Source organism: Tubulanus polymorphus, chromosome 11 (assembly GCF_964204645.1).
Source record: "Tubulanus polymorphus chromosome 11, tnTubPoly1.2, whole genome shotgun sequence".
Lineage (NCBI taxonomy): Eukaryota > Metazoa > Nemertea > Palaeonemertea > Tubulaniformes > Tubulanidae > Tubulanus > Tubulanus polymorphus.
This window is the reverse complement of record NC_134035.1, coordinates 4,473,299-4,496,954: the sequence shown is the minus strand read 5'-3', so window position 1 is coordinate 4,496,954 and position 23,656 is coordinate 4,473,299. Positions and strand designations below refer to the sequence as shown.

Genomic DNA, 23,656 nt, shown 5'->3' with positions numbered 1-23,656 from the left:
AACTATTCATTTCTATAGATGAAATCAATCATTTGCTTCTGACCCCAAAATACAGTATTCACAATATATGTTCATTCATAGTTTATCAAGGGCGGATCAAGGGGCAGACTTTGACAGGAGCACAACAAAATGAAAAGAGTATAGTAAAGAAGGACCTATATAACGAGAAAGGGCAACCACGCAGCAAGAACAATGGTCTGGAAAATTTCCGTGCATTTTCATTAGATAGCGTTATTCTATGAGTCTCCTCTTCTAGCCAATGAATCTGGTACAAACCGAACTCCTCACGAATAAAACTTTTATAAAATCGAAATTTTATTTCGCGCAAGTGAAATCGTACAAGTAAACGTATATAACACTTTAATAATGCACTGAACGATTCAATTAATTACAGTCTTTTTATTCAATCATTGTTTCAAGCCGGTATCATCCGGAGAGCCATACATCATACTGGAAACGAATTATTCCACGAAAAAGTTACAATTAAAAATTTACTTGGGAGTAGCTTCTGTATTTAACAATTACTTAATCAAATCGACTCCCAATCCAACATATAGAGGGCACACGTACTGCGTTTCAATAACCCGCATTATTTCTTCATCTTAGCTTCATAGGTGAAAGCTACTCATGAAGAGATTTTCTGGCCAATTTTACAAAAATTACAGTGAACGGGTTGTGAATAAGAACAGTAGACTCCGTTTACCCGGGAATCCATTGCTTCAGATTACCCGATACACGTGTACAGTAGAATCCGCTTAATTCGGACCATTTGTGACAAACAAAATCCATCCGGTTTACGGGAAATCCTGATGAAAAGCGATTTTCTGGTATATTAATGAATAAATGGACTGCAAATATTGTCCGGATTGGAACGAAATTCGAATTAAGCGGGTTTGACTGCATTTCAAATCTTCTCACTTCAATTCTAATGATAACGTTTATCCCAGCTCCGACCGCTCCGGAACTGGGAACTGGTGAACCTCGGCGCAAATTCATCGGTCTCGCCGGATTCTAGACAATGGGAGTCTACTGTCGAACAATACACAAACACACGCAACCAAAACATATATTAATCGAAAATTCGTACACGGCGTCGATCTCACGACCGGTTACAGCCAAATCCCGAAATGCCGGCGTAACTTATCAATTCCCGAACCGTTTCGAATCCCGTTTCGGTTGTGAACTTCGCACGATATCCACCCGTCGATTATAAAGCACGTGAATTATTTCAAAAGTTCTGTCGTCGTTGTTCGAATTATTAAACAGTTCGTTTACGGCTGCGAGTTTTTCGGTCTATCGCATCTGCTGAATAATAACCGCGTTCAAGAGGTTCGCTTCGTTAATCTTCACCGAATTGTCGGTGAGTTCGTTTTTCGGATACGCCGTCATCAACACGAACGACATCGATGCGAATTCTGGACGAGCTCTGAGTTCAATCGTACGGTTAAATCTCATAACATTACAACGATGAATAATATATAGTATAAAACGTATACCGTTACAGGGCAACCACTTTCCACTAATACAAATTACTTCCAATTCACAAATGTTTTCTACGTTATCAGAATAGATTCCGTGAGTGAGTCTAGAGAAATTTCTTGGTTTAAAATGTTACTGTTTATTCTTCTTTTTTTATGCGTCACATATTGATAAAGAAACGCTTGGTGAATAACACATCCAAATTCCCGGAGTTTTCCCCCAGTTGATTCTACTAGAATTTTCTGATGCCCTGAGTTTTCCAGGTCAGTGGCGGCGTTTGAGTTTTTAAAATCCATAACAAAACGAATTTACTGAACCTTGTTACAACGAACTTCAGGAGACCAGATAATCTGTACGTTCAATCCAGTATGAAACTAATTAAATTCTAAGTAGAGTTCCACACTGCAGAAAATTCTTCTTATAATTCTTTTTTTGTTATGAGATGTAACGATAAGGTAAGTCTTTAGAATTGTCCAAAAAAGTATGATTTAATCAATGCCCGAGTAATGAATACAGTCTTTAACCCTATCGATCCCACTCAATTGATTCATTTACCAGAACTAGTCTTGAGTCAAAGTACACCATAGTTCAGCTATTTAGCCCTAGCGAGGCGGTGAAGAAGGTTCGGGTTTCATAGAGGCCTAGTTTTTCAAAAGGATACGTGCAAATATATCTTCTGATGTCACCGACCGAATGCGTGTGATTGAATTTCGCCACCAGTCTGCAAAACCCCAGTGAAATTTACAGTTATCGTAATTCAGTTCAGAAAAAGTTCATGAAATACCAGCACACAAATTTGAGCATTGCTTACACGTAGGAAATGAGCGGATGATGCATGCACGAACTAACAGAACAAACTGGGCGTAAAATCCGAGTACATTCAACCCCCGATATACCGCCCACATCGGTGCAGAACGATTTTGGCAACATAGAGAGTATGGCGTTTATCGGGGGTGTTTTACTATGTATTTGTATTGAGATGTACATTAAGAAAACCTGGCGGTAGCAGTATATCGCAGGGCGGTATATCAGGGGTTGACTGTAGTTGAAATGGTTGAAAAATGAAACGTACCTCGAACCGTCTGAAAGGCGTATTTGTATTTGCGTAGTAGGTTGACTAGCATCGACTGAGATTTCGGATTGCGCGCTGTCCTGGTTTTGTTTTAACTTGTCGGACGTCGTGTTCGTAACCGCTACAGCTGGACACGGGCTGAATGTTAAGACACACGTAGAGCTGAACGTACAGTTTATGAGGCATGTCAATAATTGGCCACAATTCCTAATGCAAATAACGCTTACAACTGTGTTTATGAAGGAGGACCTTGGAAATAACCTTTAAGCATCAATTAATGAGGCATTGTCTCATCTTAATCAGCTAAAATAATTTGTCTTCTAATATAAAGTGGATTGTATTTCCTGACCCAATCTGCTAGTTCAAGTCGAAAAGTAGTCTTAAATCTTATGAATTATTCAGATTGGCAATAGAACAAAGATTATCTTTAACTGGTCTTCAATCGAAGCCATGACTATGCAGGGTTTGATCTAAGCATTGTTCGATTGCCCGCGACAAGTATATTCTAATTAGGGCAAGTAGTAGGTTATCATTTTCACTAGTCAGCCGAGCTGGTGCAATTCTTTGTCTCAAAGCTTTTTACCCAATCCATACAATGGATGATTGTGCCGCCAGTCGGACTGCCTGTGTAAGGCAACTGGACTTATGAAGTGAAATTTCAGCTACGCTTGCCCTCGGGCAAGTGGCTTTCATTCTTTAGAACGGACCCTAACTGCCCCCTGAAGTTTTAACCACAAAGTCAAGAGTTAATTTCAGAATCAGGAGAGGTGCAAGAATTAGAAATATTGTCCGCAAAACTGACCTTCCTAGCATACGTCCCTCGCCGGTGAAGGCACGAGTGTTCTTTTTCGGTTTCGTGAACTCATCTGTCCGCTTGTCGACCATATTCACGTTGACTTCACCTCCTTTTGCCCGTCGAACTAATTCCATCGGAATTTCCCTGATTGAAAAAAAATCGCCATTATTTTCGTTTAGAATCGCGCTAGACCAGTTTTCCATGCCAGTTCGGTGAAGACTCTTCATCGTAATATAATCATACGATGTGTTGAACTGTTTCCTAAGGAGCGGTCGAGAAATCAAAAGATGATATGACTGCAGCCATTGTGAGTTAAGTTCTTACCCTCTCGCGATCGAATCCAGAAACGGTTTGTTCGCTTCATCCATGAAATCACGTACAGGACCATCATCAACACTAAATCCATCTTTCCAGAACGTTATAGTGACATCGATCTGTTTACGAACAACAAACAATTATTATGTTTCATTCACAGGAGTTGGAGTGTGGTTTGGGTGTGCGATTTTGGACAAAAAATCATTAGTTCTCAATTGATTAATGAAGAAATTATTTAAGAGCTAAAATTATTTGAAAAGACTTAGGTGTAATTAATGTAGAGCCCATGGTCAAGATACTTAATTGCACGTAATATCCCCGGTTGTGAATGGATAATTGCCTGACCGATAGCTGTACAGTCCAGACCCGCTTCATTCGAATTGGTTTTATCTGGATTTTGACCTAATCGGGATATCATTTCACACAAAAAATTTGTGTAAAATACAAATTTATGATTAACCGGATTCATCTGATTGGTCATAATGATCCTAATTGAGCGGGATCTGTAATGTAGCAGCTCGGATGTGACCTCTCAGGGAGAGATGACCGATACACACAGGCTACTATAGGTGTCACAGATTACGTATGTCGAATAGAAAATTTCAATTTTGCAATAGTTTTGTTAGATGTTAAAGTCTAACACGGAGCGACAACGGAAGTTGGTTTAAGCAAGATAGAACAAAGTGTTTCACCAAACTGACAGCCCTACATGAACATACCTCTTGCGGTTCGTCTACTGGACCGCTGGAAACTTTCTCCGAATCGTCAGGCGTCTCACCGAGTCGATATCCGGCGCCTTTAAACGTCGGTTTATTTCGTTTCTTTTGACCGATCGCTTCATCCATTCCGACATCTTCGGCTCCGTGTCTGATCAAGAAAACAATTACGATTCAAATACGCCGAATAACCTTCAACCTAATCCGCCGACCTATCTTCCCAATTCTGTGTTATTTCCTGACATACTTGCTATACAATGTTCTAATGAAACGCAATGTTTCAGGTTTTTATTTTCTTAATAAGATCTTTTTCCCAATCCCTAAATTACAGTTCATAGCCAGATTTTTGCAAGGTCAGCACAATCTACTTTGGTACCAGGCAGTATTCTGTTTGTTTACTAAATCAAATTATTGTAGTTTAATGAATAAAAGAAAGCCCCAGAACTTACTCTCTGGCAGATTTAAACATGTTCTGTATAAGATCGTCAGCGGTTGAGCCTTGCTTTTTCTTCCTCGGTGGTCCAACTATCGCTTGACCGCTGGAAAACAAGTAGAAATTAGAATTTCTGTGAAGCCTAGTGTCTTGGAAAAACTTCAGTTTCAGACAGGATTATCAACGTTCACAGATGTTGGTGCCATCGTCATCAGAGCAGCGGTATAAGCTAATCCCAGCAATGAGCACAAATTGAAATGCGCGATAAACAAATATCGTCAGGGTGGCCACTTCTATTCCACTTACTTTGCCCCGACTATTCCCTATACATGCAGGTTAATTTCCCTGAATGGATGTGCTAAGAATCCAATTGATCAAAACACTCAAATACTAAAGACATAGACGGTACCAGCAATTTAGCAATCTCAACAAATCTCCCTGACATTTTTTATCTTATTATAAAATCCCCTGACCTAGAAAGAAAATTCCCTTTACGTGGCCACACTGTAATGTGAATTGTCATCAAATTGCTCGTCACCTTCAATTTCAATTTTTCGAGGACCAATTTTGTATTTCCAATTCAATTTACTCGGATACCCAGTGGTCTTCGTAAAGAACGCCAAGACTACGACAACTTGTGAAGTTGAACTGTATTCATCGAATATATGACGCAGCGCTCTACAAACCTGTGTTCGGAACCTCCCGCGTAAAACATCTGGCCCTCTTCCTCGCCTTCAGCCGGCTGGTCATTACGCTGGAAACTTGAAAACGTTGTTACCCTAAACGAAAATACAACACGGTTTTTACGATTCAGCAATGCCTGCAATTATAGGCTCAGCCCCTTAGTCCGCAATAACCAAACCCTAGGTGACAATAAGCTCCTAAGTGCCGGAAAACTGTGGCCGGCGGTATTTATTATATCAGATTTTTCATTTTCAACCCGAATTTAGCTTAAAACCAGCCCTGCTTTTCTTATAGGCTCAGCCCCGTAGTCTTCAATGACCAAACCCTAGATAATAACAGTCCCTCAGGTGCCGGAGGTATTTAAACACTTAGGTCAAAAGTGGCCACTGTAGTCAGTAGGCCACAGTCCAAAAAATGTATATAAAAAAGGCGCTTTATTCAGACTGCGCAGTTTCACTGGTCGTATTAAGACCAAATTGTGTTCAAAAGATTAGGAGAAAAATCCCCGAAAAATCGATCCCAGGCGAACATGAATCGACTTTGGGACTAGGATTCAAAGAAACGGGATGTTTATCAGGACGTGTCTCGATAAACGAACTGACCTGTTGGTATTTCTAGTTGCCTGCGGCGAGGTGTTCATCGTTACCGGGGAATCCTCCGGGTCAGGATTCGGAATTACTCGAACATCGTCGTCGTCATCACCGTCTAAACCGTCGTTTTCATAGAAACTTTCAACAGCAACCTGTAAATATCGACATCTATAGGGTTGGCTCTGCTGCAATATGACATACAGAAGACTAAGCTCATCTCAGAAATTGCGGGATCAATAATTTTCGTCAAAGCAAGTATATTCTGGGGCATTCGGAGTAGGAATTGGTCATTACAGCATGAGTGAGAACAAGAATATTCTAATATTTTGACATCCATTAATCAATCTGCCTTTTGTGGCGAGCAGAGCATAATGTTTTTTCTGACTAAAAGCTGCGATGTTAAACTTATTGATTGTTCAGTTGTTAGGTCACTGACTCCAGGCCAGGGGGTTAAGATTAGTTCATGGTTCCTTTCACATTTGTTGGGTATGTGAGGGTATGATAGATACAATTTGAGGGCATGATAAACTACTGTCCGTCACACGTATGCTCTCCGTACGACATTTTGGTCCGCAATTTCGTTAATAATCGATTTATCCGTGATTATTATGCATCAATTTGTTTAGAAAGATATTTACATTCAGAAATAAATTATGAATGGGCATGGGCCTAAATTTGTTTTTGTTTTCATCTATCCTCGATTGTTGAACTAGCATACGCTCACGTAATGCTGAAAGGCGGCTTTGGCAGCCTGTCACGTGGCGCCACCTACATTGTTTTATGCTAATGATTAGGTGATGACATCATAGCAATGTTTCTGAGCGTCCGCGGATCAGTTCTTCATTCAGCATTACGCGAGTGTAGGCTGAAAAACTATCGCTGATCAATGGAAACAAAAACAACTTTCACAAAAATTGTTGTTTACTTCTGAATGGACGTCGTTGAAAAAAAATTGACGCACAATAAAGGTAGATCAGCCGATTATCAACGAAATTACGGACCAAAACAAAACATGGAGAGCATGTGTGACAGACGAGACAGTCTATCATTGCGTCTATTGAAGTGGGCTTGATTGGATGCAAGCGCCATCTATCATTGTATCAGTGTCAATTGTATGAATTGTATTGATAAGAATACTTCCGGGTACAGGTGTGCGCGGTCGACACGGTTTATGATAATAAAGTTGGTGCAATGTCTGGTCATCATGCGTTGTAGTTATTTGTCAGTCGCTGTCATCGGTCACACTGAGACGGAACACTACACTATCAATGCCAGAACTAGTGGTTACGTCAACGTATACATACGCATACGTTAGATCTAGATGAGCAGCACAGACCAGTTAAAACCTGGGCCTGGTTTTATAGACTGGTGTTAACTTAAACCCGGGGCTAACTCGATTCATTTTCGAGTGAGTTAGCCCCCAGCTTAAAGATAAACCAGAGTCTATAAAAACCGGCCACTGGTTTCTAAAACTGAAATTGAAACTGGATGAATACTACAAGGGAGGATCTAGGATTCTTTGTATTCAGAAATCCCCTCCCCCTCTTCCAATACACTACTGCACCAGAAATCTCTATTGTTAATTCATCCGATTATGAAAATCAGCGCAATAAAATGATCGATTTGTATTGAATTTCTTTTAATAGTAGTAGCATGACAATTCAGTTTTCTGCCGGATAAAATCTAATTCGAAACCGCTTCAACCCGGCCAGCGATAATCGACAGGTAGATACGGATCAGATTCAACCTACCTCCAGGTGCCAGGCCGCCGATTCTAAATAAAACTGGGCTCTACCGTCGTCGACACCTGTCAGATTTTTGAACTGTTCAATTTTCGAACTTTTTTCAGCGTCGGCCATTTTCGGGGAATTTTCGATAAATTGTTGGCTAGCGGAGGTAACCAGTTGAATGAATTGTAGGACTGTCAGACTGGACTCGAATACATAAGTCCATATCCGTGTTTTAATTTTTGCTCACGATTTCGCTGCCGGCACCGCGCATTAGAAACGGAGGAACCATTTCGATTTTGATCCTAAAACAGGGATTGATCCTGTTATGTAGTTGGTTGCCTAATATCGAGATTCTGGAAGTAACTATTCTAAACGCGGTGTGAAGTTACCGATAAGGTTTTAAGTTAGCACAAGTGAAAACGGGTATTTACGGATGATTGAACTATTATATTTCAAAGTAATAAAACAAATATTTTGCAAAGGATGGAAAGTACAAAGTATTATGAAAAATAAATAAGACTTAGAAACTGGTCTCGTTCGGGGGGATGTGAAATATATTGAATATATGAATCATGCAACTTTGATTATATCATATTCGACGACCTTCCACACCGTAACGATTTAATGCACAATTGATTGACTAATCTTCGTCCATTTTACGAGCAAATTCCATAACGTTTCTACAACAATGGACCATTAAAACAAATTTTCCCTTCACTAAAATCGAACTTGGATGATAATAATTGGGAAAAATTGCCGGGTAATTTTCTATCGAATTTTACCGAGCAATCTTCGCGTCGGTTTTGCAGGTAATCTTCTCCGTTACGAACGCGCGGACTTCAGACCCCAGTAATAGATAGATATAGAAATTTAACGAGTAATTCAACGTCGTAACCATCGTGAATATCGTGTAGAAATAATCGACGGTATGATCGGGAATTGGTAGAAACGACGTGAACGTGTTGGGCAATGTGGTAACCACGAAGGTCAGAGACACCGTCATCAGCATTATGGTTGTACGGCGGGCTTTAGCCGTCTTTCGTCCGGTCTCCCCGACTTTTAAACCACGCCGCATGAAAATCACGATTACCAAATTACAAACGATCAGGAGCACACTTGGACCGACGTAGTAAAAGGCGTTCAGGTAAGTGTAGATCTGTTTCTGGAAGTAGAAACTGTAATAGTGACATTTCAGCTCGTCGGAAAACCGCATACCGAAAAACGTGTGACTGGCGACTAGGAAATTGGGAACGACCATAACTAACATGACGCGGCGAGAACATTTAACCGTGCATATAACCCGCGATGTGAACGGAAAAACAACAACGAGGACTCTTTCAACCGTAATAAAAACGATTATAGTCGTGCTCCAGGAATACGCGAGTTTGAATACGAATTCGTAAGCTAAACACTGTCCGAGACTGGAGAAATTAACGTTTCTCAACGCGAAATCCCACAACGGCATACCGGACATACTGATGGTCAGTAATAGATCGGCAACGGACAAGACCATCAAGTAATTCGCGTATGAAAATCGTCTGAATCTTCGGCTACTCATCACCAGGAAACTGGCCGTGTTGCCGAACGTACCTAGAATGAATATGATCGGAAAAGTGATCAGCGCCACTGTTCTGTTCGAACCGGATAGTTTCGCGATGGCTTTCAAAGCGAAGTACGTGTGGTAAGGGCGACCGATTGGTTGCAAGAAGGTGACATTGACGATGGCCATCTTGCTATTGGTTCTGGTGTCAGCTTGGAATATGCAAATGTGGTGAAGCTTGTGCCGTCAAATCGTACAACATCGCCAAACATAATTTCATTCGATTTCGATAAAATAATCTGATTTAAAGAACAAAATAAATGGAATGTATTGCTACCAAAAACTGTTTTTATTTATCAATTCATGCACTATCTAGTTATTCATTTGTTTCAAAGAATAAGAGATTGGCAAAGTAATAGCGCGACCTCGGTCGAGTTTCAAAAAAAAGGATTTAAATCCCTATATCAATAACGAAGAAATAAAATCGAATTAAAGGAATTATTTTTGCGAACCTAGACTCAACAATTTAGCAAAAGTTCAAAAGAAAAAGGAGATGAATTTCTATCATTCGTGTCGGTGACTGACGTTTATAGATTCGAGAATCAACATTGCTTTTTAACGGCCAGCATTAGTATAAGAGCGGAAATATTATTTCTTCCAATAAATACACGTAATTTATGTAAACGGCCGAAGTTGTCCGGAATAAACCATTTGCAGTTGCCAGTTGCGATTTTGTTTAGCACGATAGTCCTTTAGTTTTGGGCGATTTTTCTCTTTTCAAAGAACTATTAGTGACGCGAATGTTATCATATTTCACAGGCCCTTTGATTATGGATTTTCAGAAATCCCATTTTTCCGACATTTTTATCATTTCAAAACACGTGAAACGACAATGTTGGACAGTAATGGACTTTTCGTTCTATCTTTCTTCAAAATTACATTTCCGAATAGAAACTCCATATTTCATTGAGATACATGCATAGACTTAAACATTCCACGTTTTCAAGCACACAGTTCAACTAATTCTGAATCGAATACGTACTAGGACAAAATGAATAAATCGGATAGAGATATGAATAAATGAAAAAGTTCTCAAACAAAAGCTAAATAATCTTCTTGTTAAGCAATATTCAGCATTTTTATAAGCTATATATATTAGGTAAACATACAATAGAGATTATACATTGTAAGTCAATTAAAGGTACCATCCGTATCATGTCGTTTTCTCCACTGTCTTGTGGATTCCTTCTCTATGTAAGAGCCGTTACCATTTATATGAACAGCGGCCCAATGAATTTCACCGACTGGTTTCCATAGACAAATGGCTGTCCAATATCAATAGTAGACAAAAACCTACAATAAAAAGAAAAACTATCTGGTAGCTTAACGTTTCAACTCAATTCTATGAGCCATTTTCAAAAACTGTTTTGAAAATGGCTCATAGAATTGAGTTGAAACGTTAAGCTACCAGATATTTTTCTTTTTATTGTGGGTTTTTGTCTAGTAATTTCACCGACCTCCACTGGCAGAAAAACAACACACGTATGCCAACTAAAGAAGTCGCACTACGGAATGAAGGGGACATCTAATAACGAGAGAGATTATAAAGCCTGGGCAATATGTTAAATTCGTTACGCGAAAGGGATACACCGAATAATAAGGAATTCCTCAGTAAAATAAAATAAGATAAGAAGTGGATACAAATTTTGAAAAGAAAACTACCTAATAATGATAATGACCTCAAAAAGATGAGAATAATACATAAGCCATTCGAATCCATTCAATGCCAAACAAGCAAATCTTGCTTCAAAAAACCTTCTCTAATACTCTCCTCTTGGGTATTTCCAGTACATAATTTGGATTTCATGGTCTTTGTTAGGCCAAGAACAATTAAGTTTTTGTCGAATTCTGTGGCCAATCTTGTGAACAATGGTTTCCAGGAGGGTGGTTCGAATGGATGCAGGCCGAGTAGACTATGTCATATTTCTCGAACTTCTACGCGATAAAAATTTGCACAATTGATTTTAGATAATTTTCGTCTATTTGAAAAGAATTTCCAAAAAACTTCTACTAAAATCAATGAACCATAAACACAAATTTCCCTTCATTTTAAAGTGTTAGTTGAAGAAAATTGGGTAAAAATTGTCGGGTAATTTTGTCTCCAATTTTACCTAGCAAATTTTGCGTCCGTTCTGCATGTAATCTTCTCCAGTACGAACATGCGGACTTCAGACCCCAGTAATAGATAGATATAGAAATTTAACGAGTAATTCAACGACGTTATCACCGTGAACATCGTATAGAAATAATCTACAATATGTTTGGGAATCGGAAGAAAAGACGTGATTGTGTTGGGCAATGTGGTAACCACGAAAGCCAGAGATACTGTTATCAGCATTATAGTTGTACGGCGGGCTTTAGCCGTCTTTCGCCCGGTCTCCCCGACTTTTAAACCTCGCCGCATGAAAATCACGATTACCATATTGCTAACAATCAGAAGGACGCACGGAACGGCGTAGGAAAAGGTGACTATGTAAAAATAAAGCTGCCTCTGGAAGTTGAAACTGTAATAGTGGCATTTCAACTGCTCGGAAAAACGCATTCCGAAAAACATGTGACTGGCGGCTAGAGTATTGGGAACGAGCATGGCTAACATGACACGGCGAGAACACTTAACTGTGCATATAACCCGCGATGTGAACGGGAAAACGACAACGAGGACTCTTTCTGCGGTAATAATCACGATTAAAGTCGTGCTCCACGAAAACGCGAATTGGAATACGAATTCGTAAGCTAAACACTGTCCGACGCTGGAGAAATTGACGCTTTTCAACGCGTACTCCCACAACGGCATGCCGGTCAAACTGATACACTGTAATAAATCGGCAAGTGACAAAACCATCAAGTAATTCGCGTATGAAAATCGTCTGAATCTTCGGCTACTCATCACCAGGAAACCGGCCGTGTTGCCGAACGTACCCAGAATGAGTACGATCGGAAAAGTGATCAGCGCCACTGTTCTGTTCGAACCAGACAGGTGTATAATCGATTTCAGAGCGAAATAGGTGTGGTAAGAGTGACCGATTGGTTGAGCGAAGGTGAAATTGACGATAACCATCTCGCTATTGGTTCTGGTGCAAATGTGATGTGGCTTGTGCCGTCGACTCGTAAAACATCGCCAAACATAATTTCGTTCGCGTTAGATAAATCAAACTGATTAAAGAACTAAAATATCCACAAATAACTATCTTTATTCATCAATTCGTGTGACATCTTGTTATTCTGTGTCTTAAGGAATACTAGATTGCCAAAGTCATAAAGTGTGCGACCTCGGTCGAGTTTCACAAAAGGGATTAATCCCTAAATCAATTACTGAAGAAATAAAATCGACTTAAAAGTAACTATTTTTGCGAAACTCGACAGTTCAAAAGAACTAAGATCCATAGGTCCTGTGCTCACGAGGTCCTGTTTTCATATTGTTTTGCACGGAAAATAATTGATTTCCCTGATCTTTAAGTACCTTGCGTTCTACTATCTCGATAGTTCTATAATCTATTACTAAGTATTGGTGTCTGCTGATATGCAATGTATCATAATATTTGTGTTCGCCTTGGTCATGAAAAATGTCAGGAAAAGTATGGTAACGAACAAAAAATGAAGTATATGTTCTGACATTTGCCTTAGTTTGCGTCTCCCAATGAACATTTCATTCTGGCTTTGAATATTCGACGTGTCCTGCATCTAGATTGTGGTTGATGTTTATCTATCATTTCGGTATATTTGGTGTATCTAGAAAAGTAAATAAAAGGTAAATGATATCTAAGTTTATTAAATGGTTTCATTTTTTCTTTAACTTCGTACTTTATGATCGCTATTACAAAGTCGTTCCTACGTGCTGATTTCTTGCATCTTATTATCGGTACTTGATGGAGGTTTCTAAATGAAAAAATGGCATATCATTAGCTATTGCGAGTAAATAGGGCAATTGGCAGCCAGTCGACGATATCTGTCATAAAATAATATCAAATGATATTGCGTGTCAATAGTGGAATTCGAACCTGACTCAGCGCAAAAAATCCCCCGCAATCTTCTAGGTCAACCCGCGCCCCCAACACACATATACTCGAACTAAAAGTTAACTAAATGGGGAATGTTCAAAGGTAGTTAACTCGAAAAGAAGTCATGTTGAATGTACACTGTTCCGATTTTGAACTCGAATCCCATATATACCTACTGAAAATTGAAACAGAATTAACAAACCTCTACATTTCCTAATTCATTATTTATTTCGAATCCCATATATGTACCGGTACCTAACTACAAAATGAAACAAAAAACTTTGATACATTTACTAATTAATTTATTTATTAAATTTGCTCCATATTTTTCTTTTGTTTTTTACCATCAACCAAATAGTCTCCCCTCTGCTTTTCATAAGGGCTTGGGATCTTCTGGACACAGTCCAGGCAGCATTAAAAACTTGTTTTGGTTGTTTTTTTTTTTTAATTTTTAAACTTTTTTAAATAACAGATATGCTCTATACAATTAACATTTTTGTACTGGTATCATTAGCATTAATTAATTCTATTTATGAAGAAGTTTTATTTTCAGAGATCACATGAATATATATATAAACATTATTTACATCATCACAATTTTCGTTTTTTATAAGCTGGTAAAGACTGAAGCCAGGTCTCAAATTGTTCTGTTTCAGTCGAGGGGCAATACCAACTTCCGTAATATTGTTTATGGTCAGGCCCCCGAACTGCTCGACATTTCCGACATATTATTATTTATTCTTTATTCACGAATTAAATTACACTAGAATATTACAACAAGATAATATAATAAAATAATGTAATTCAAGTCGATGGACACCAGGAGAAGTTACAAACTTATATCCATAAAACATGGCCCTGGCGCCCATAGAAATCAAACACACGCACGCACACACACACATGTACACAACCCTGCACCACAACACTCACGCATACGCACGCACGCACGCACGCACGCACACACATCCATAATGACAAGTTAATTTCGGATCGACCTATAAACGCATATTAAACAAATGTTAAATTACTATTGACCCGTTAACAGATACTGCTTGAAATTCTTTTTAAATACATAAACATTCTTCGACTGCTTTAAAGTTGAATCGAGTGAATTCCAAAGTTTTGGACCAGAAACCTTTACCGAAAATTTATTTCTTCGAGTTTGAAATCGAGGGATTTCCATATTGTTTTGGCTACGAGTTTGATAATTGTGGAGTACATGTCGAAATTGAAAATAGTTATTAAAAGAATCAGGTAGCATGGATTTGTTATAATTAAACATGAAGCATCCTAACTGTAATTTGTTCATTTCTTTAATTCTCAGTATTTTCAGTCTTTTAAAGAGTGGATCAGTATGTTCTAAATAATATGAATTTGTTATTATTCGAACCGCACGTTTTTGAAGTAGTAATAATGAATCTAAATAGACATTAAAATTTTGAGCCCAGACTATGTTACAATAACTTAAATACGGTTCCACTAAACTAAAATACAATTGAATAAGAGTTTTCTCAGGTAAAAATCGTTTTAATCTATTTAACATACTGATACTCTTCGATACCTTGCGTTGAACATTATTGATATGATCAATCCATGAAAGTTTATCGTCAATATTTATACCCAAAAAATTTGTGCTATGAACTTGATCAATATTAATTCCGCTGATTTGAATCGAAATGTTAAGTGGTAGTTGTGAGCCAAATACCATGCAATGAGTTTTTAGCAAGTTTAAAGATAATTTATTAGCGTAAAACCACGTGGCTAGTTTATCAAGTTCACTAGACACGGTCAATGCAAGGTGATGAATATCGGAACCGCTCGCAAAGACATTAGTGTCATCTGCAAAAAGCGTAAATTTCAAAATGTTGCTGACATTAACGCAGTCATTTACGTATATTAAAAAAAGTAACGGTCCCAAAATGGAACCTTGAGGCACACCAGTAGATATATTCAAAAGTTGAGACTTACAATTATCAATTTGAACAGTTTGTTGTCGGTTTTCCAAATAATTTCTAAACCAGCAAAGTGCGCGACCTTTAATTCCATAAAAATCTAATTTTGACAATAATATTTCATGGTTGACTGTATCAAAGGCTTTAGATAAGTCCAAATAAACACCGATAGTGGGATTTTTATTTTCAAGATTATATGAAATTTCATCAATAATTTTGATGACTGCCATGGCAGAGGAGTGATTCTTTCTAAAACCGAATTGATTTGAATTTATGATAGAAAATTTATCACAATAAGACATTAGTCTGTTGTACACGACTTTTTCAAGAATCTTTGAAAAGCAAGGCAAAATTGAGATGGGCCGGTAATTATTAAAGTTATCTTTGTCACGACTTTTGTATAAAGGTCGAATTCTAGCGATTTTTAATTTGTCCGGAACAATTCCAGTCTGTAGACTCATGTTAAAAACATGGCAGAGAGGATCTTTAATTAAGTCAAAAATTTTTTTAGTTACTTTCATGCTAATCCCATCGGTACCCAAACCTATCTTTTCGGCAAGCTTATTACCGATGTTTACAAAGTACTCATTAAATTTATTAGCAATGTTAGCTATGGATATGGTTGGACCTTTCCTCTCACGATATTTCTTTACTGATTCGCCGCTCTCAGCTTTGTGAAGTTGTCGTTTGCGATACCACTGCGTAGTGGATGGAACCGATAGAACGCTCTGAATAACTGGAGTCATTGTACATGGTCCGGCCGGAACAATGGTTACCGGTAGGTGTAATGGCAGCGGTGGTTGCTTCGGCAGTATATTTACACCAGAGTCTCTTGTTTTCGCTTTCCCAGCATCATTTTCCGGGTTATTGAATTGAAAATGCTGAGCGGTGGGAGGAGGTATCGGAATCGCCTGTCTCAATACTGCATCACGAATTGTATCTGTCGTCAGTGGTGGCGTCGGCAACGTTATCCCTTGCTGTAGCACTACGGTTTCTTTTCTTTTGGAACGTTTGTTGTACCTTTGAAGAAAAAGAAAAAAAAATCATAAAAATTCATTACATTTCTTATTCATCTGTAAAGATGTTTGTATATCACTCGTGATACTGGGTAGTTTGAGGAAAATCAATTGAGGAGATATCTACGAATGTGCAATCTAAAACTTACCACTGACTTAAAGTCGTGTTATTTATCTCGACCAGTTGTATATTACAACCATTTACAACCAGCCCGTTGCTCATGACTTTATCTCTAATTGATCTATATGTTTTCATCACCAAAGTCCAACGTTGAGTCGTGCCTGATTTGGTTCGAGTCATTCCTGGATGCAGGTCGCAGAGACGTGAGATTAATGCCTCGACGTATCGATTACAGTCGGGCCACTGGGCAGGACTACCATTCTCGCCAATAAAACACCTTAAACAAGTTTTCAAAAATAATGGTTACCGAAAATTGGTTATATATTAGGGAAAATGCTTCATTTGTGGCTTAAATCGAAATAATGATTAATATTAACTAAATACCTTCTTGTACTTTCAACACCAGGCAAAACGTTTGTTTTTGACACTTTGAATCTGCCCTGGGTTAATTTCGTCTTATGTCGTGGAGAGAATTTTGTGGATTTCTTGTCGTATGGATCGAGGTTGTTCCATAGAGATACAATTTTCCTCGCCTGTACGTTAGTCAGAACCGGACATTGACGTAAATCCACTAAATAATCAGCCAATTGCTGGACCTTCTCAAATCCAGGGATATTATCTGGTCCGACTGATTCCTAAAGCAAAATAAAAAATCAATTACAACCAAATTGAATTAGGCGATAAACTACCAATTAAAATAGGGATAGAAAACAAAATTCTTTTTACCGTAAACTGTGCATCCTGAGATTCATTCTCCGGTGGAACGTTGATATCAACTGGTGCAGCCACAGATAATGATTCCAGTACTGGAAAGTAAAAGATAAAGGCTTAATTACATTTCTATTCATGAATAATTTGTTGAGTTGCTGCCTGCAGTATTAATTCATGGTTTTTTTTCAGTTTATGTTAACACATACACTCAGTTGATGGCATATCGATGTCTTCATCGCAGTCTGGCAGCGGTAAACGAGCTGGCTCAGTCGGAAGAGGTGGAGGAATCGTCATATCATCAACTTCCTCATTGAAGCCTTCGTCGTCTTCTAATTCTGTCAAGTTGTCCACGTCTTCTGCTGCTGATTGTAAACTTTTTCCAGTCTGACTGTACAGATATTCAATTCCGATAAGTTCACCTAAAATAAATTTTTGTTTTAAGATTATTGCGAATAAATAAACAGCAATTAATGGAAATAAAATTGAACCAAAAATACCTGAATATTTCAACGGGCCAGCACATCACTATCGGACAGTGACGGCACACCGAGTTCCGATCTCTTCGCACTTACTAAAAATGCAATGTCATCAGTACTCCATTCGAAGATACAACCGGACAATCTCCGCATGAATACTCCGTACAACTGATGCGAATCAGTTGTACACCCAATAGCAATACGTCGCATAAAATGCCATATGTCCAGACGTACTTCTAAACCTGGCCAGGCAGAAAACATATCACTGGTGCGTCCATTGCAACAGTCGCGATCCACGTATAGGGCGACTGGCGGGTTTACATTTGCGTCCGAATATCGCTTCACTATACCGGTGGCCATCTGCTGCAAACCTTTGCCCTCACCTGCCGTCAAAACGCTAATCAACACCTGGCCGAACTCGTTCCCCATATTTGTTACCCAATTTGCTGTACCGGCTGCATGACCTTGTAGCTTTTTTACAATCTGAAAAAAAGAAGAAAAAAGGGTCCATGAGAGTTTAATCGGCTAAAAGTGCGAAATGAAATTTATTTTGTGATGCTTTACCTTTTTCGTTGAGTCCATCTTCAGGACATTTCTGAACACCGAAGTTATGTTGGACTTGACTTCGTCCAATCTTGATAAAACGTCCAAACAATAAACGCGGAGAAACCAATCCGGTTTCGGTACAGATGGCATTTCTGGGGAATCTTTGAATGCAGATGACTGGGTTATCAAACGATTATCGATCGCGTTCTTGTACTGAGCACAGTCGGTCAAATAGTGCGCAGTTTTAGTAAGCCATGATTCCGCGTGTTGTTCCGAAATCGTCTTTTGCAGCTGTGTCGCGCTATTACCGAGGCCGCGTTGCCGAAGAAGTCTGATAACGCGAATATCACATGCAAAGCGATAAGTCAGAATCGGCGCGAAAAGATTTCGATGGCCAACATCGAGCTGTGACAGCATTTCCTGGCTCCAGCTTATAAACTTCTTATGGCACGCAGGACATTCGAGGTATTCTCCGGCCAATGAGTAAAACCCATCTATATCCAGTACCTGCCTAGTTCTCGGATAAATTCCAGCGCCAGTCAGTTCAATATCGGGACATACGCTGCACTTGAATTTCATGTGCCACAGTCTACGTGGCATCCACAACAATAACTTTGTTCCAAAGTATGGATCTGGGTTCGGTATCTGCTGAAGCGCCACTGGAGGTTGGGGTGGATAATACCACAAACGATCGATTTTGGTAGCATCGAGTTCGGCTTTGTCACCTCGCTTAAGTTTAAACAATGCATGCGAAATCCATTTATGATCCATTTCAGGGAGGATCTCTTTCCAGCCAGCTGGTAGCGGGAACTGCTGATTTTCTACAAATTCAAAATACCAGAAACGGAACATAAAATTATGAAAATATAACTAATCATAAATTTTTTTTCAAATTATTTGTAAATAATAATTACCAGAGACTTTCTCCGGTTCTGCTGTAGATTCACTCTGCTGCTGCTGCTGCTGCTTCTGCATGGTTTCAATATTTACGACAGCTGTAACTAGTTCAGCGTCGTCGAGTTCAGTATTGTCTGCTCAAAATAAAAGTACAGTTAATAGTAAGAGATTGTTTGAAAATTTCAATGTTTTTCTAAAAATTTAATCATTATCATAACATTAAATCAAGTGTACCTTTGAGGTTCTTCGATTTTGTTCTTTTCATTCGTTCTTTTTCCTTTAAGGCAAGAGCTTCTTCGCATTCCGGGAAAAAACTGAAGTATTTCTTAAAAGCAAATTTGTTTTTTGAAAGAGGCGTGTCTGATGGCTGTTCACGCCTCATACTGTTGATAATCCAACTGGAATATCCGAGTCCGTTTTCGATGAGCCATTTAAAGGACTGGCCCCTAAACATTCCAAACTGCAACTTATATAGGGAAAGCACATCCTGTTCATTTGATGGATCTCCACCGGCGAGCCTGGTCTCATGAAGCGCAACTTTGTGGACTAATGTCGGGTCTTTACACTGATAAGTTCCTGAATTTTTCGAAACTTTCTTCAACTCCACAGCCTCAGATGAATAGCCCAACACGAGCTCGCCGTTACCTAACCGATTGAATTTCGGTTTCGAATTCATGTTAACCTAGAGGGAGAAAAATAATTCAAAAAAATATATGTAAAATAAGCATAAAAATACCACAGAACAAACAATACGTCATGTCAATTGTCTGCACCAGGATTTGAACCTGGGGCTCTCAATCCATTTCTGAATCGAGGGTGTTACCTCTACACCATGCAGACAGTATCACATAACATAAGTTCAGATAGACTAGATGCAGGCCTATAGAGAAAGTAGCCTAAGATAATTCTGGCTTAAATATGAAGGCTTTAGCCTTTGTCATCCAGTAGGCTACTATCATATATTAAAAATAGGCCCTTAAAAATATCTGATAAATGAAGCCAGATTTTGAATAAGCTTCAAAAGTTGCAATAAAATGCACATTCACATAACAAAGGAATCGTTCAATAGATGTTTTGTCAATGTTTGTGACAAAGGGGCTTCACTTCACCACGTGGGCCCGGACCGACGCGCTGTTCATTGTTCGGAATTGTTATTGTCATTGAATTGATTTCAAACTAGGCGGCTATTGTAGTCTTAAAAGGCCCACGGAATAAAAGATCATCCGCGCATCGATGACCGATAACATTAACACGAAACCAACGAACTTTAAATAGTTCTAAACATGCAGAAATAAATAAAACAATAAAACTTTATTGAAATTACTTCCGGGTTCGACGGACTCGAATTTCAGATTTTAAGATGCGATTTTCAGGACATTTCGACAACCAAATACGATGAAACCTTCACTCGTCGATGAAAAATATGTTAAATATTATAAAAACACTTACTTGGATCAGCAAACTCTAGATCTACGACAGGAAACGATATATTTTTTGAAGAGAAATTCGTCGATTCAAATGATCGCGCTGAATACTGTATAGTTGTGAACCGGATATAGAACGAGCCGACGCCGTTCATAAGCTCGCCGCTGATTGGTTAACATTTGGAACATTTGGAATGAAATTGGAACAGTCGATGGCTGTGATTGGTCAACATTTGGAAGGTTCATTCCAATTCTCAAGAGAAGATTCGCTGGCACCAAGGGCATCAGCACCGGTGCCTTGTCTGATACTAAGCCCGGTTATTATTCATAGTGAAATCAAATAAATTCCGCGTTATTGTAAAATTCCGAGATTCCGCGTTTCCGCGAAATAAAAACACCGGATGACTAGCCCTACCAACTGGAAGACAACCCCCCGAAGTTAACTCGTCAAATCCCGATGCAGGTGATTTGCTGTTCGAATCGGAACAGGACAATGTTGGATCGTTAGCAAGATCACAAATTCACTAAAATGAAAAGATGAAGCTAATGCAAAACCACTTTCGGCTCGACAAAAAGGTTCAAAAGGGCAAAAAAACTTAAGTTCCATTTATCCTAGCTTGATTTTTTTCCTTGTTCCGTTTATTCTAAGATTAAGAACGGTGGATACTACCTTCCATGAGTACTATTTGCTCCCAAAACAGATGGTAACGAGGCATGATTCAAGCCTGGTCTTTGAGTGGAGGTCGCCTGTGGCGGATGGTCATCGGGAGGGGGTCGGGGCTAGGTAGTGGAACAAGTAAATCCATTCTATGCGGTTAGATATTAATTAATTTTAATATCATTCGATTTTGTAATCAATTGCAATAAAATGTACCCTCGCCTGTAGAGCGTAGACAAAAGCCAAAACAAACGCCTTGGTAAGTTGTTGGGATTTCGGAGGACTTAGACCATAAACGCAGCTTCAGCCTAGGCGCTCAGGTGGCCGCGTAAATAATCTTTGCATTAATCAGTATTCCTGCATTTTACACTATATTCCATAAACATACACACGAAATATATATCATACGTTAATTAAAGTTATCATTCCATTTTCTTATTAAATTCTATTTCATATTTTCTTTCTTTATCGTAAGGCTGTTTTCATTTTCTATAGGCCTATGAGGAAATTTCTGTTATGTTAATAGCTTCTCTGAGTATCAAAAATGTGTAACTGAAATTTGATAGTGCTAGCAAGGGCGATGCAAAAGTAAGCACAAATGATTTGCCAAATTGGTTTAATAATCGTCTATGTTACGGACAATTTCTATATGACTTCTAGGACGTAAAATCAATGTAACATGAAGTCAAATCTCCCTAAATTATAAAAGTGTTAGTTGATAATGATTGGATAAAATTGCCCGGTAATTTTGTATCTAATTTTACCGAGCAATTTTCGCCTCCGTTCTGCAGGTAATCTTCTCCAGTACGAACGCGCGGACTTCAGACCCCAGTAACAGATGAATATAGAAATTAAACGAATAATTCAGCGACGTTATCACCGTGAACATCGTATAGAGATATTCTACAGTGTGTTCGGGAATCGGTAGAAAGGACGTGATCGTGTTGGGCAATGTGGTAACCACGAAAGCCAGAGATACGGTTATCAGCATTATCGTTGTACGGCGGGCTTTAGCCGTCTTTCGTCCGGTTTCCCCGACTTTCAAACCGCGCCGCATGAAAATAATGATTACTAAATTACAAACGATCAGAAGGACGCACGGAACGGCGTAGTAAAAGGCGACTAGGTAAGTGTAAAGCTGTTTCTGGAAGTTGAAACTGTAATAGTAGCATTTCAACTGCTCGGAAAAACGCATTCCAAAAAACGTGTGACTGGCGACAAGGCAATTGGGAACAATCATTGCTAACATGACGCGGCGAGAACATTTAACCGTGCATATAACCCGCGATGTGAACGGAAAAACGACAACGAGGACTCTTTCCACTGTTATAATCGCGATCAAAGTCGTGCTCCAGCAATACGCGAATTGGAAAACGAATTCGTAAGCCATACACTGCCCGACACTGGAAAAATCAACTCTTCTCAACGCGTACTCCCACAACGGCATACCGGCCATATTGATATACAGCAATAAATCGGCAACTGACAAAACCATCAAGTAATTCGCGTACGAAAATCGTCTGAATCTTCGGCTACTCATCACCAGGAAACTGGCCGTGTTGCCGAACGTACCCAGACCGAATACGATCGGGAATATGATCAGCGCCACTGTTCTGTTCGAACCCGATAGTTTTACAATCGATTTCAGAGCGAAATAGGTGTGGTAAGAGTGACCGATTGGTTGAGCGAAGGTGACATTGACGAAGGCCATCTCGCTATTGGTTATGGTGTCTGCTACGAATATGCAAATGCGGCGTGGCTTGTACCGTGGACTCTTAAAACTTAGCCCGAGATCGATTATAGATTATACATCAGAAATTTAAACGAATAAAGAATTCAATATTTGGGATATATGTCCACAAATATCTATTTTTACTCAACAATTCATGCATCCTTGTTAGTATGCTGTTTCAAGGAATACGCGATGGGAGGATCCATCGTACCATCCTAATCGAGTTTCACAAGAAGGGTTGATTCTTTAAAGCTTTAGAGCCCTTGGGGGACATTATATGAATTGCGGTATTTGGGGGAGAGGGGGGCCTTCAGCCCACATGCAAAAAGGGAAACAGCTACCTTGAATTTTCTTAAGTGTCGCGTGTTACTGAAGTGATGACTGATACAAAGTTGTGGTTTTATGTCAACTATAAACAGTGCTATTTGAAAGAAAATGGATATGCTACATGTAGTGTATAGCGATGAAAGAGTTAGAAATCATAATTTGATTTGATGAAAATTAAATTTAGTCCTCACCCTTTGGACCCCTTGGCATATATGAACCATTCCCAAAATGTGAGAAAGTGTGGAAATGTTCATATTGTTCGAGAAAGTTGTGGGAGGGAACTAATAAACGGAGATATTTGCGAAACTGTCGGAATAAATCGTCAATTGAACTTTCAGTGCACGCTGTGTATATTTAAGTCCCACAGAGTTAGCATACTTAAA

At 39.0% G+C, this 23,656-nt stretch overlaps 4 protein-coding genes, 1 long non-coding RNA gene and 1 other non-coding gene across 6 annotated transcripts in view; all 6 read right to left on the bottom strand.

The window, feature by feature from the left end:
• Positions 1-326: 326 nt before the first annotated feature.
• LOC141912558 (NSFL1 cofactor p47-like) lies at positions 327-7,945 on the bottom strand. Its single transcript, XM_074803833.1, has 10 exons — positions 7,837-7,945; positions 6,098-6,237; positions 5,498-5,590; positions 4,828-4,917; positions 4,382-4,529; positions 3,672-3,781; positions 3,354-3,491; positions 2,552-2,689; positions 2,141-2,200; positions 327-1,426 (listed from the first exon to the last, which is right to left on the bottom strand). The coding sequence occupies exons 1-10, from the start codon at positions 7,942-7,944 to the stop codon at positions 1,294-1,296; spliced, it is 1,158 nt and encodes a 385-aa protein (XP_074659934.1). The 5' UTR covers position 7,945; the 3' UTR covers positions 327-1,293.
• Positions 7,946-8,593: 648 nt separating this feature from the next.
• LOC141912924 (uncharacterized) lies at positions 8,594-9,544 on the bottom strand. The gene has a single exon (XM_074804354.1). The coding sequence runs from the start codon at positions 9,542-9,544 to the stop codon at positions 8,594-8,596; it is 951 nt and encodes a 316-aa protein (XP_074660455.1).
• Positions 9,545-11,522: 1,978 nt separating this feature from the next.
• LOC141912923 (uncharacterized) lies at positions 11,523-12,473 on the bottom strand. Its single transcript, XM_074804353.1, has one exon. The coding sequence runs from the start codon at positions 12,471-12,473 to the stop codon at positions 11,523-11,525; it is 951 nt and encodes a 316-aa protein (XP_074660454.1).
• Positions 12,474-12,649: 176 nt separating this feature from the next.
• The window catches only part of LOC141913082 (uncharacterized), a 45,198-nt gene continuing 34,191 nt past the window's right edge, over positions 12,650-23,656 (bottom strand). The window contains exons 4-5 of the long non-coding RNA XR_012620219.1: positions 13,217-13,291; positions 12,650-13,144 (exon numbers count right to left, since the gene is read on the bottom strand). This is a non-coding gene — a long non-coding RNA (uncharacterized LOC141913082). The remainder of the gene's footprint in view (positions 13,145-13,216; positions 13,292-23,656) is intronic.
• On the bottom strand, positions 14,340-17,134 carry LOC141912850 (uncharacterized; the record flags this gene model as incomplete). Its single annotated transcript, XM_074804266.1, has 5 exons — positions 14,340-14,408; positions 15,119-15,252; positions 16,006-16,385; positions 16,531-16,779; positions 16,887-17,134. Coding segments are annotated over 5 exons (1,080 nt in total), but the record flags the coding sequence as incomplete, so codon positions are not given.
• Trnal-cag (transfer RNA leucine (anticodon CAG)) lies at positions 19,897-19,972 on the bottom strand. The gene is given in 2 exon segments: positions 19,897-19,931; positions 19,937-19,972. It is a non-coding gene; the product is annotated as a tRNA-Leu (tRNA).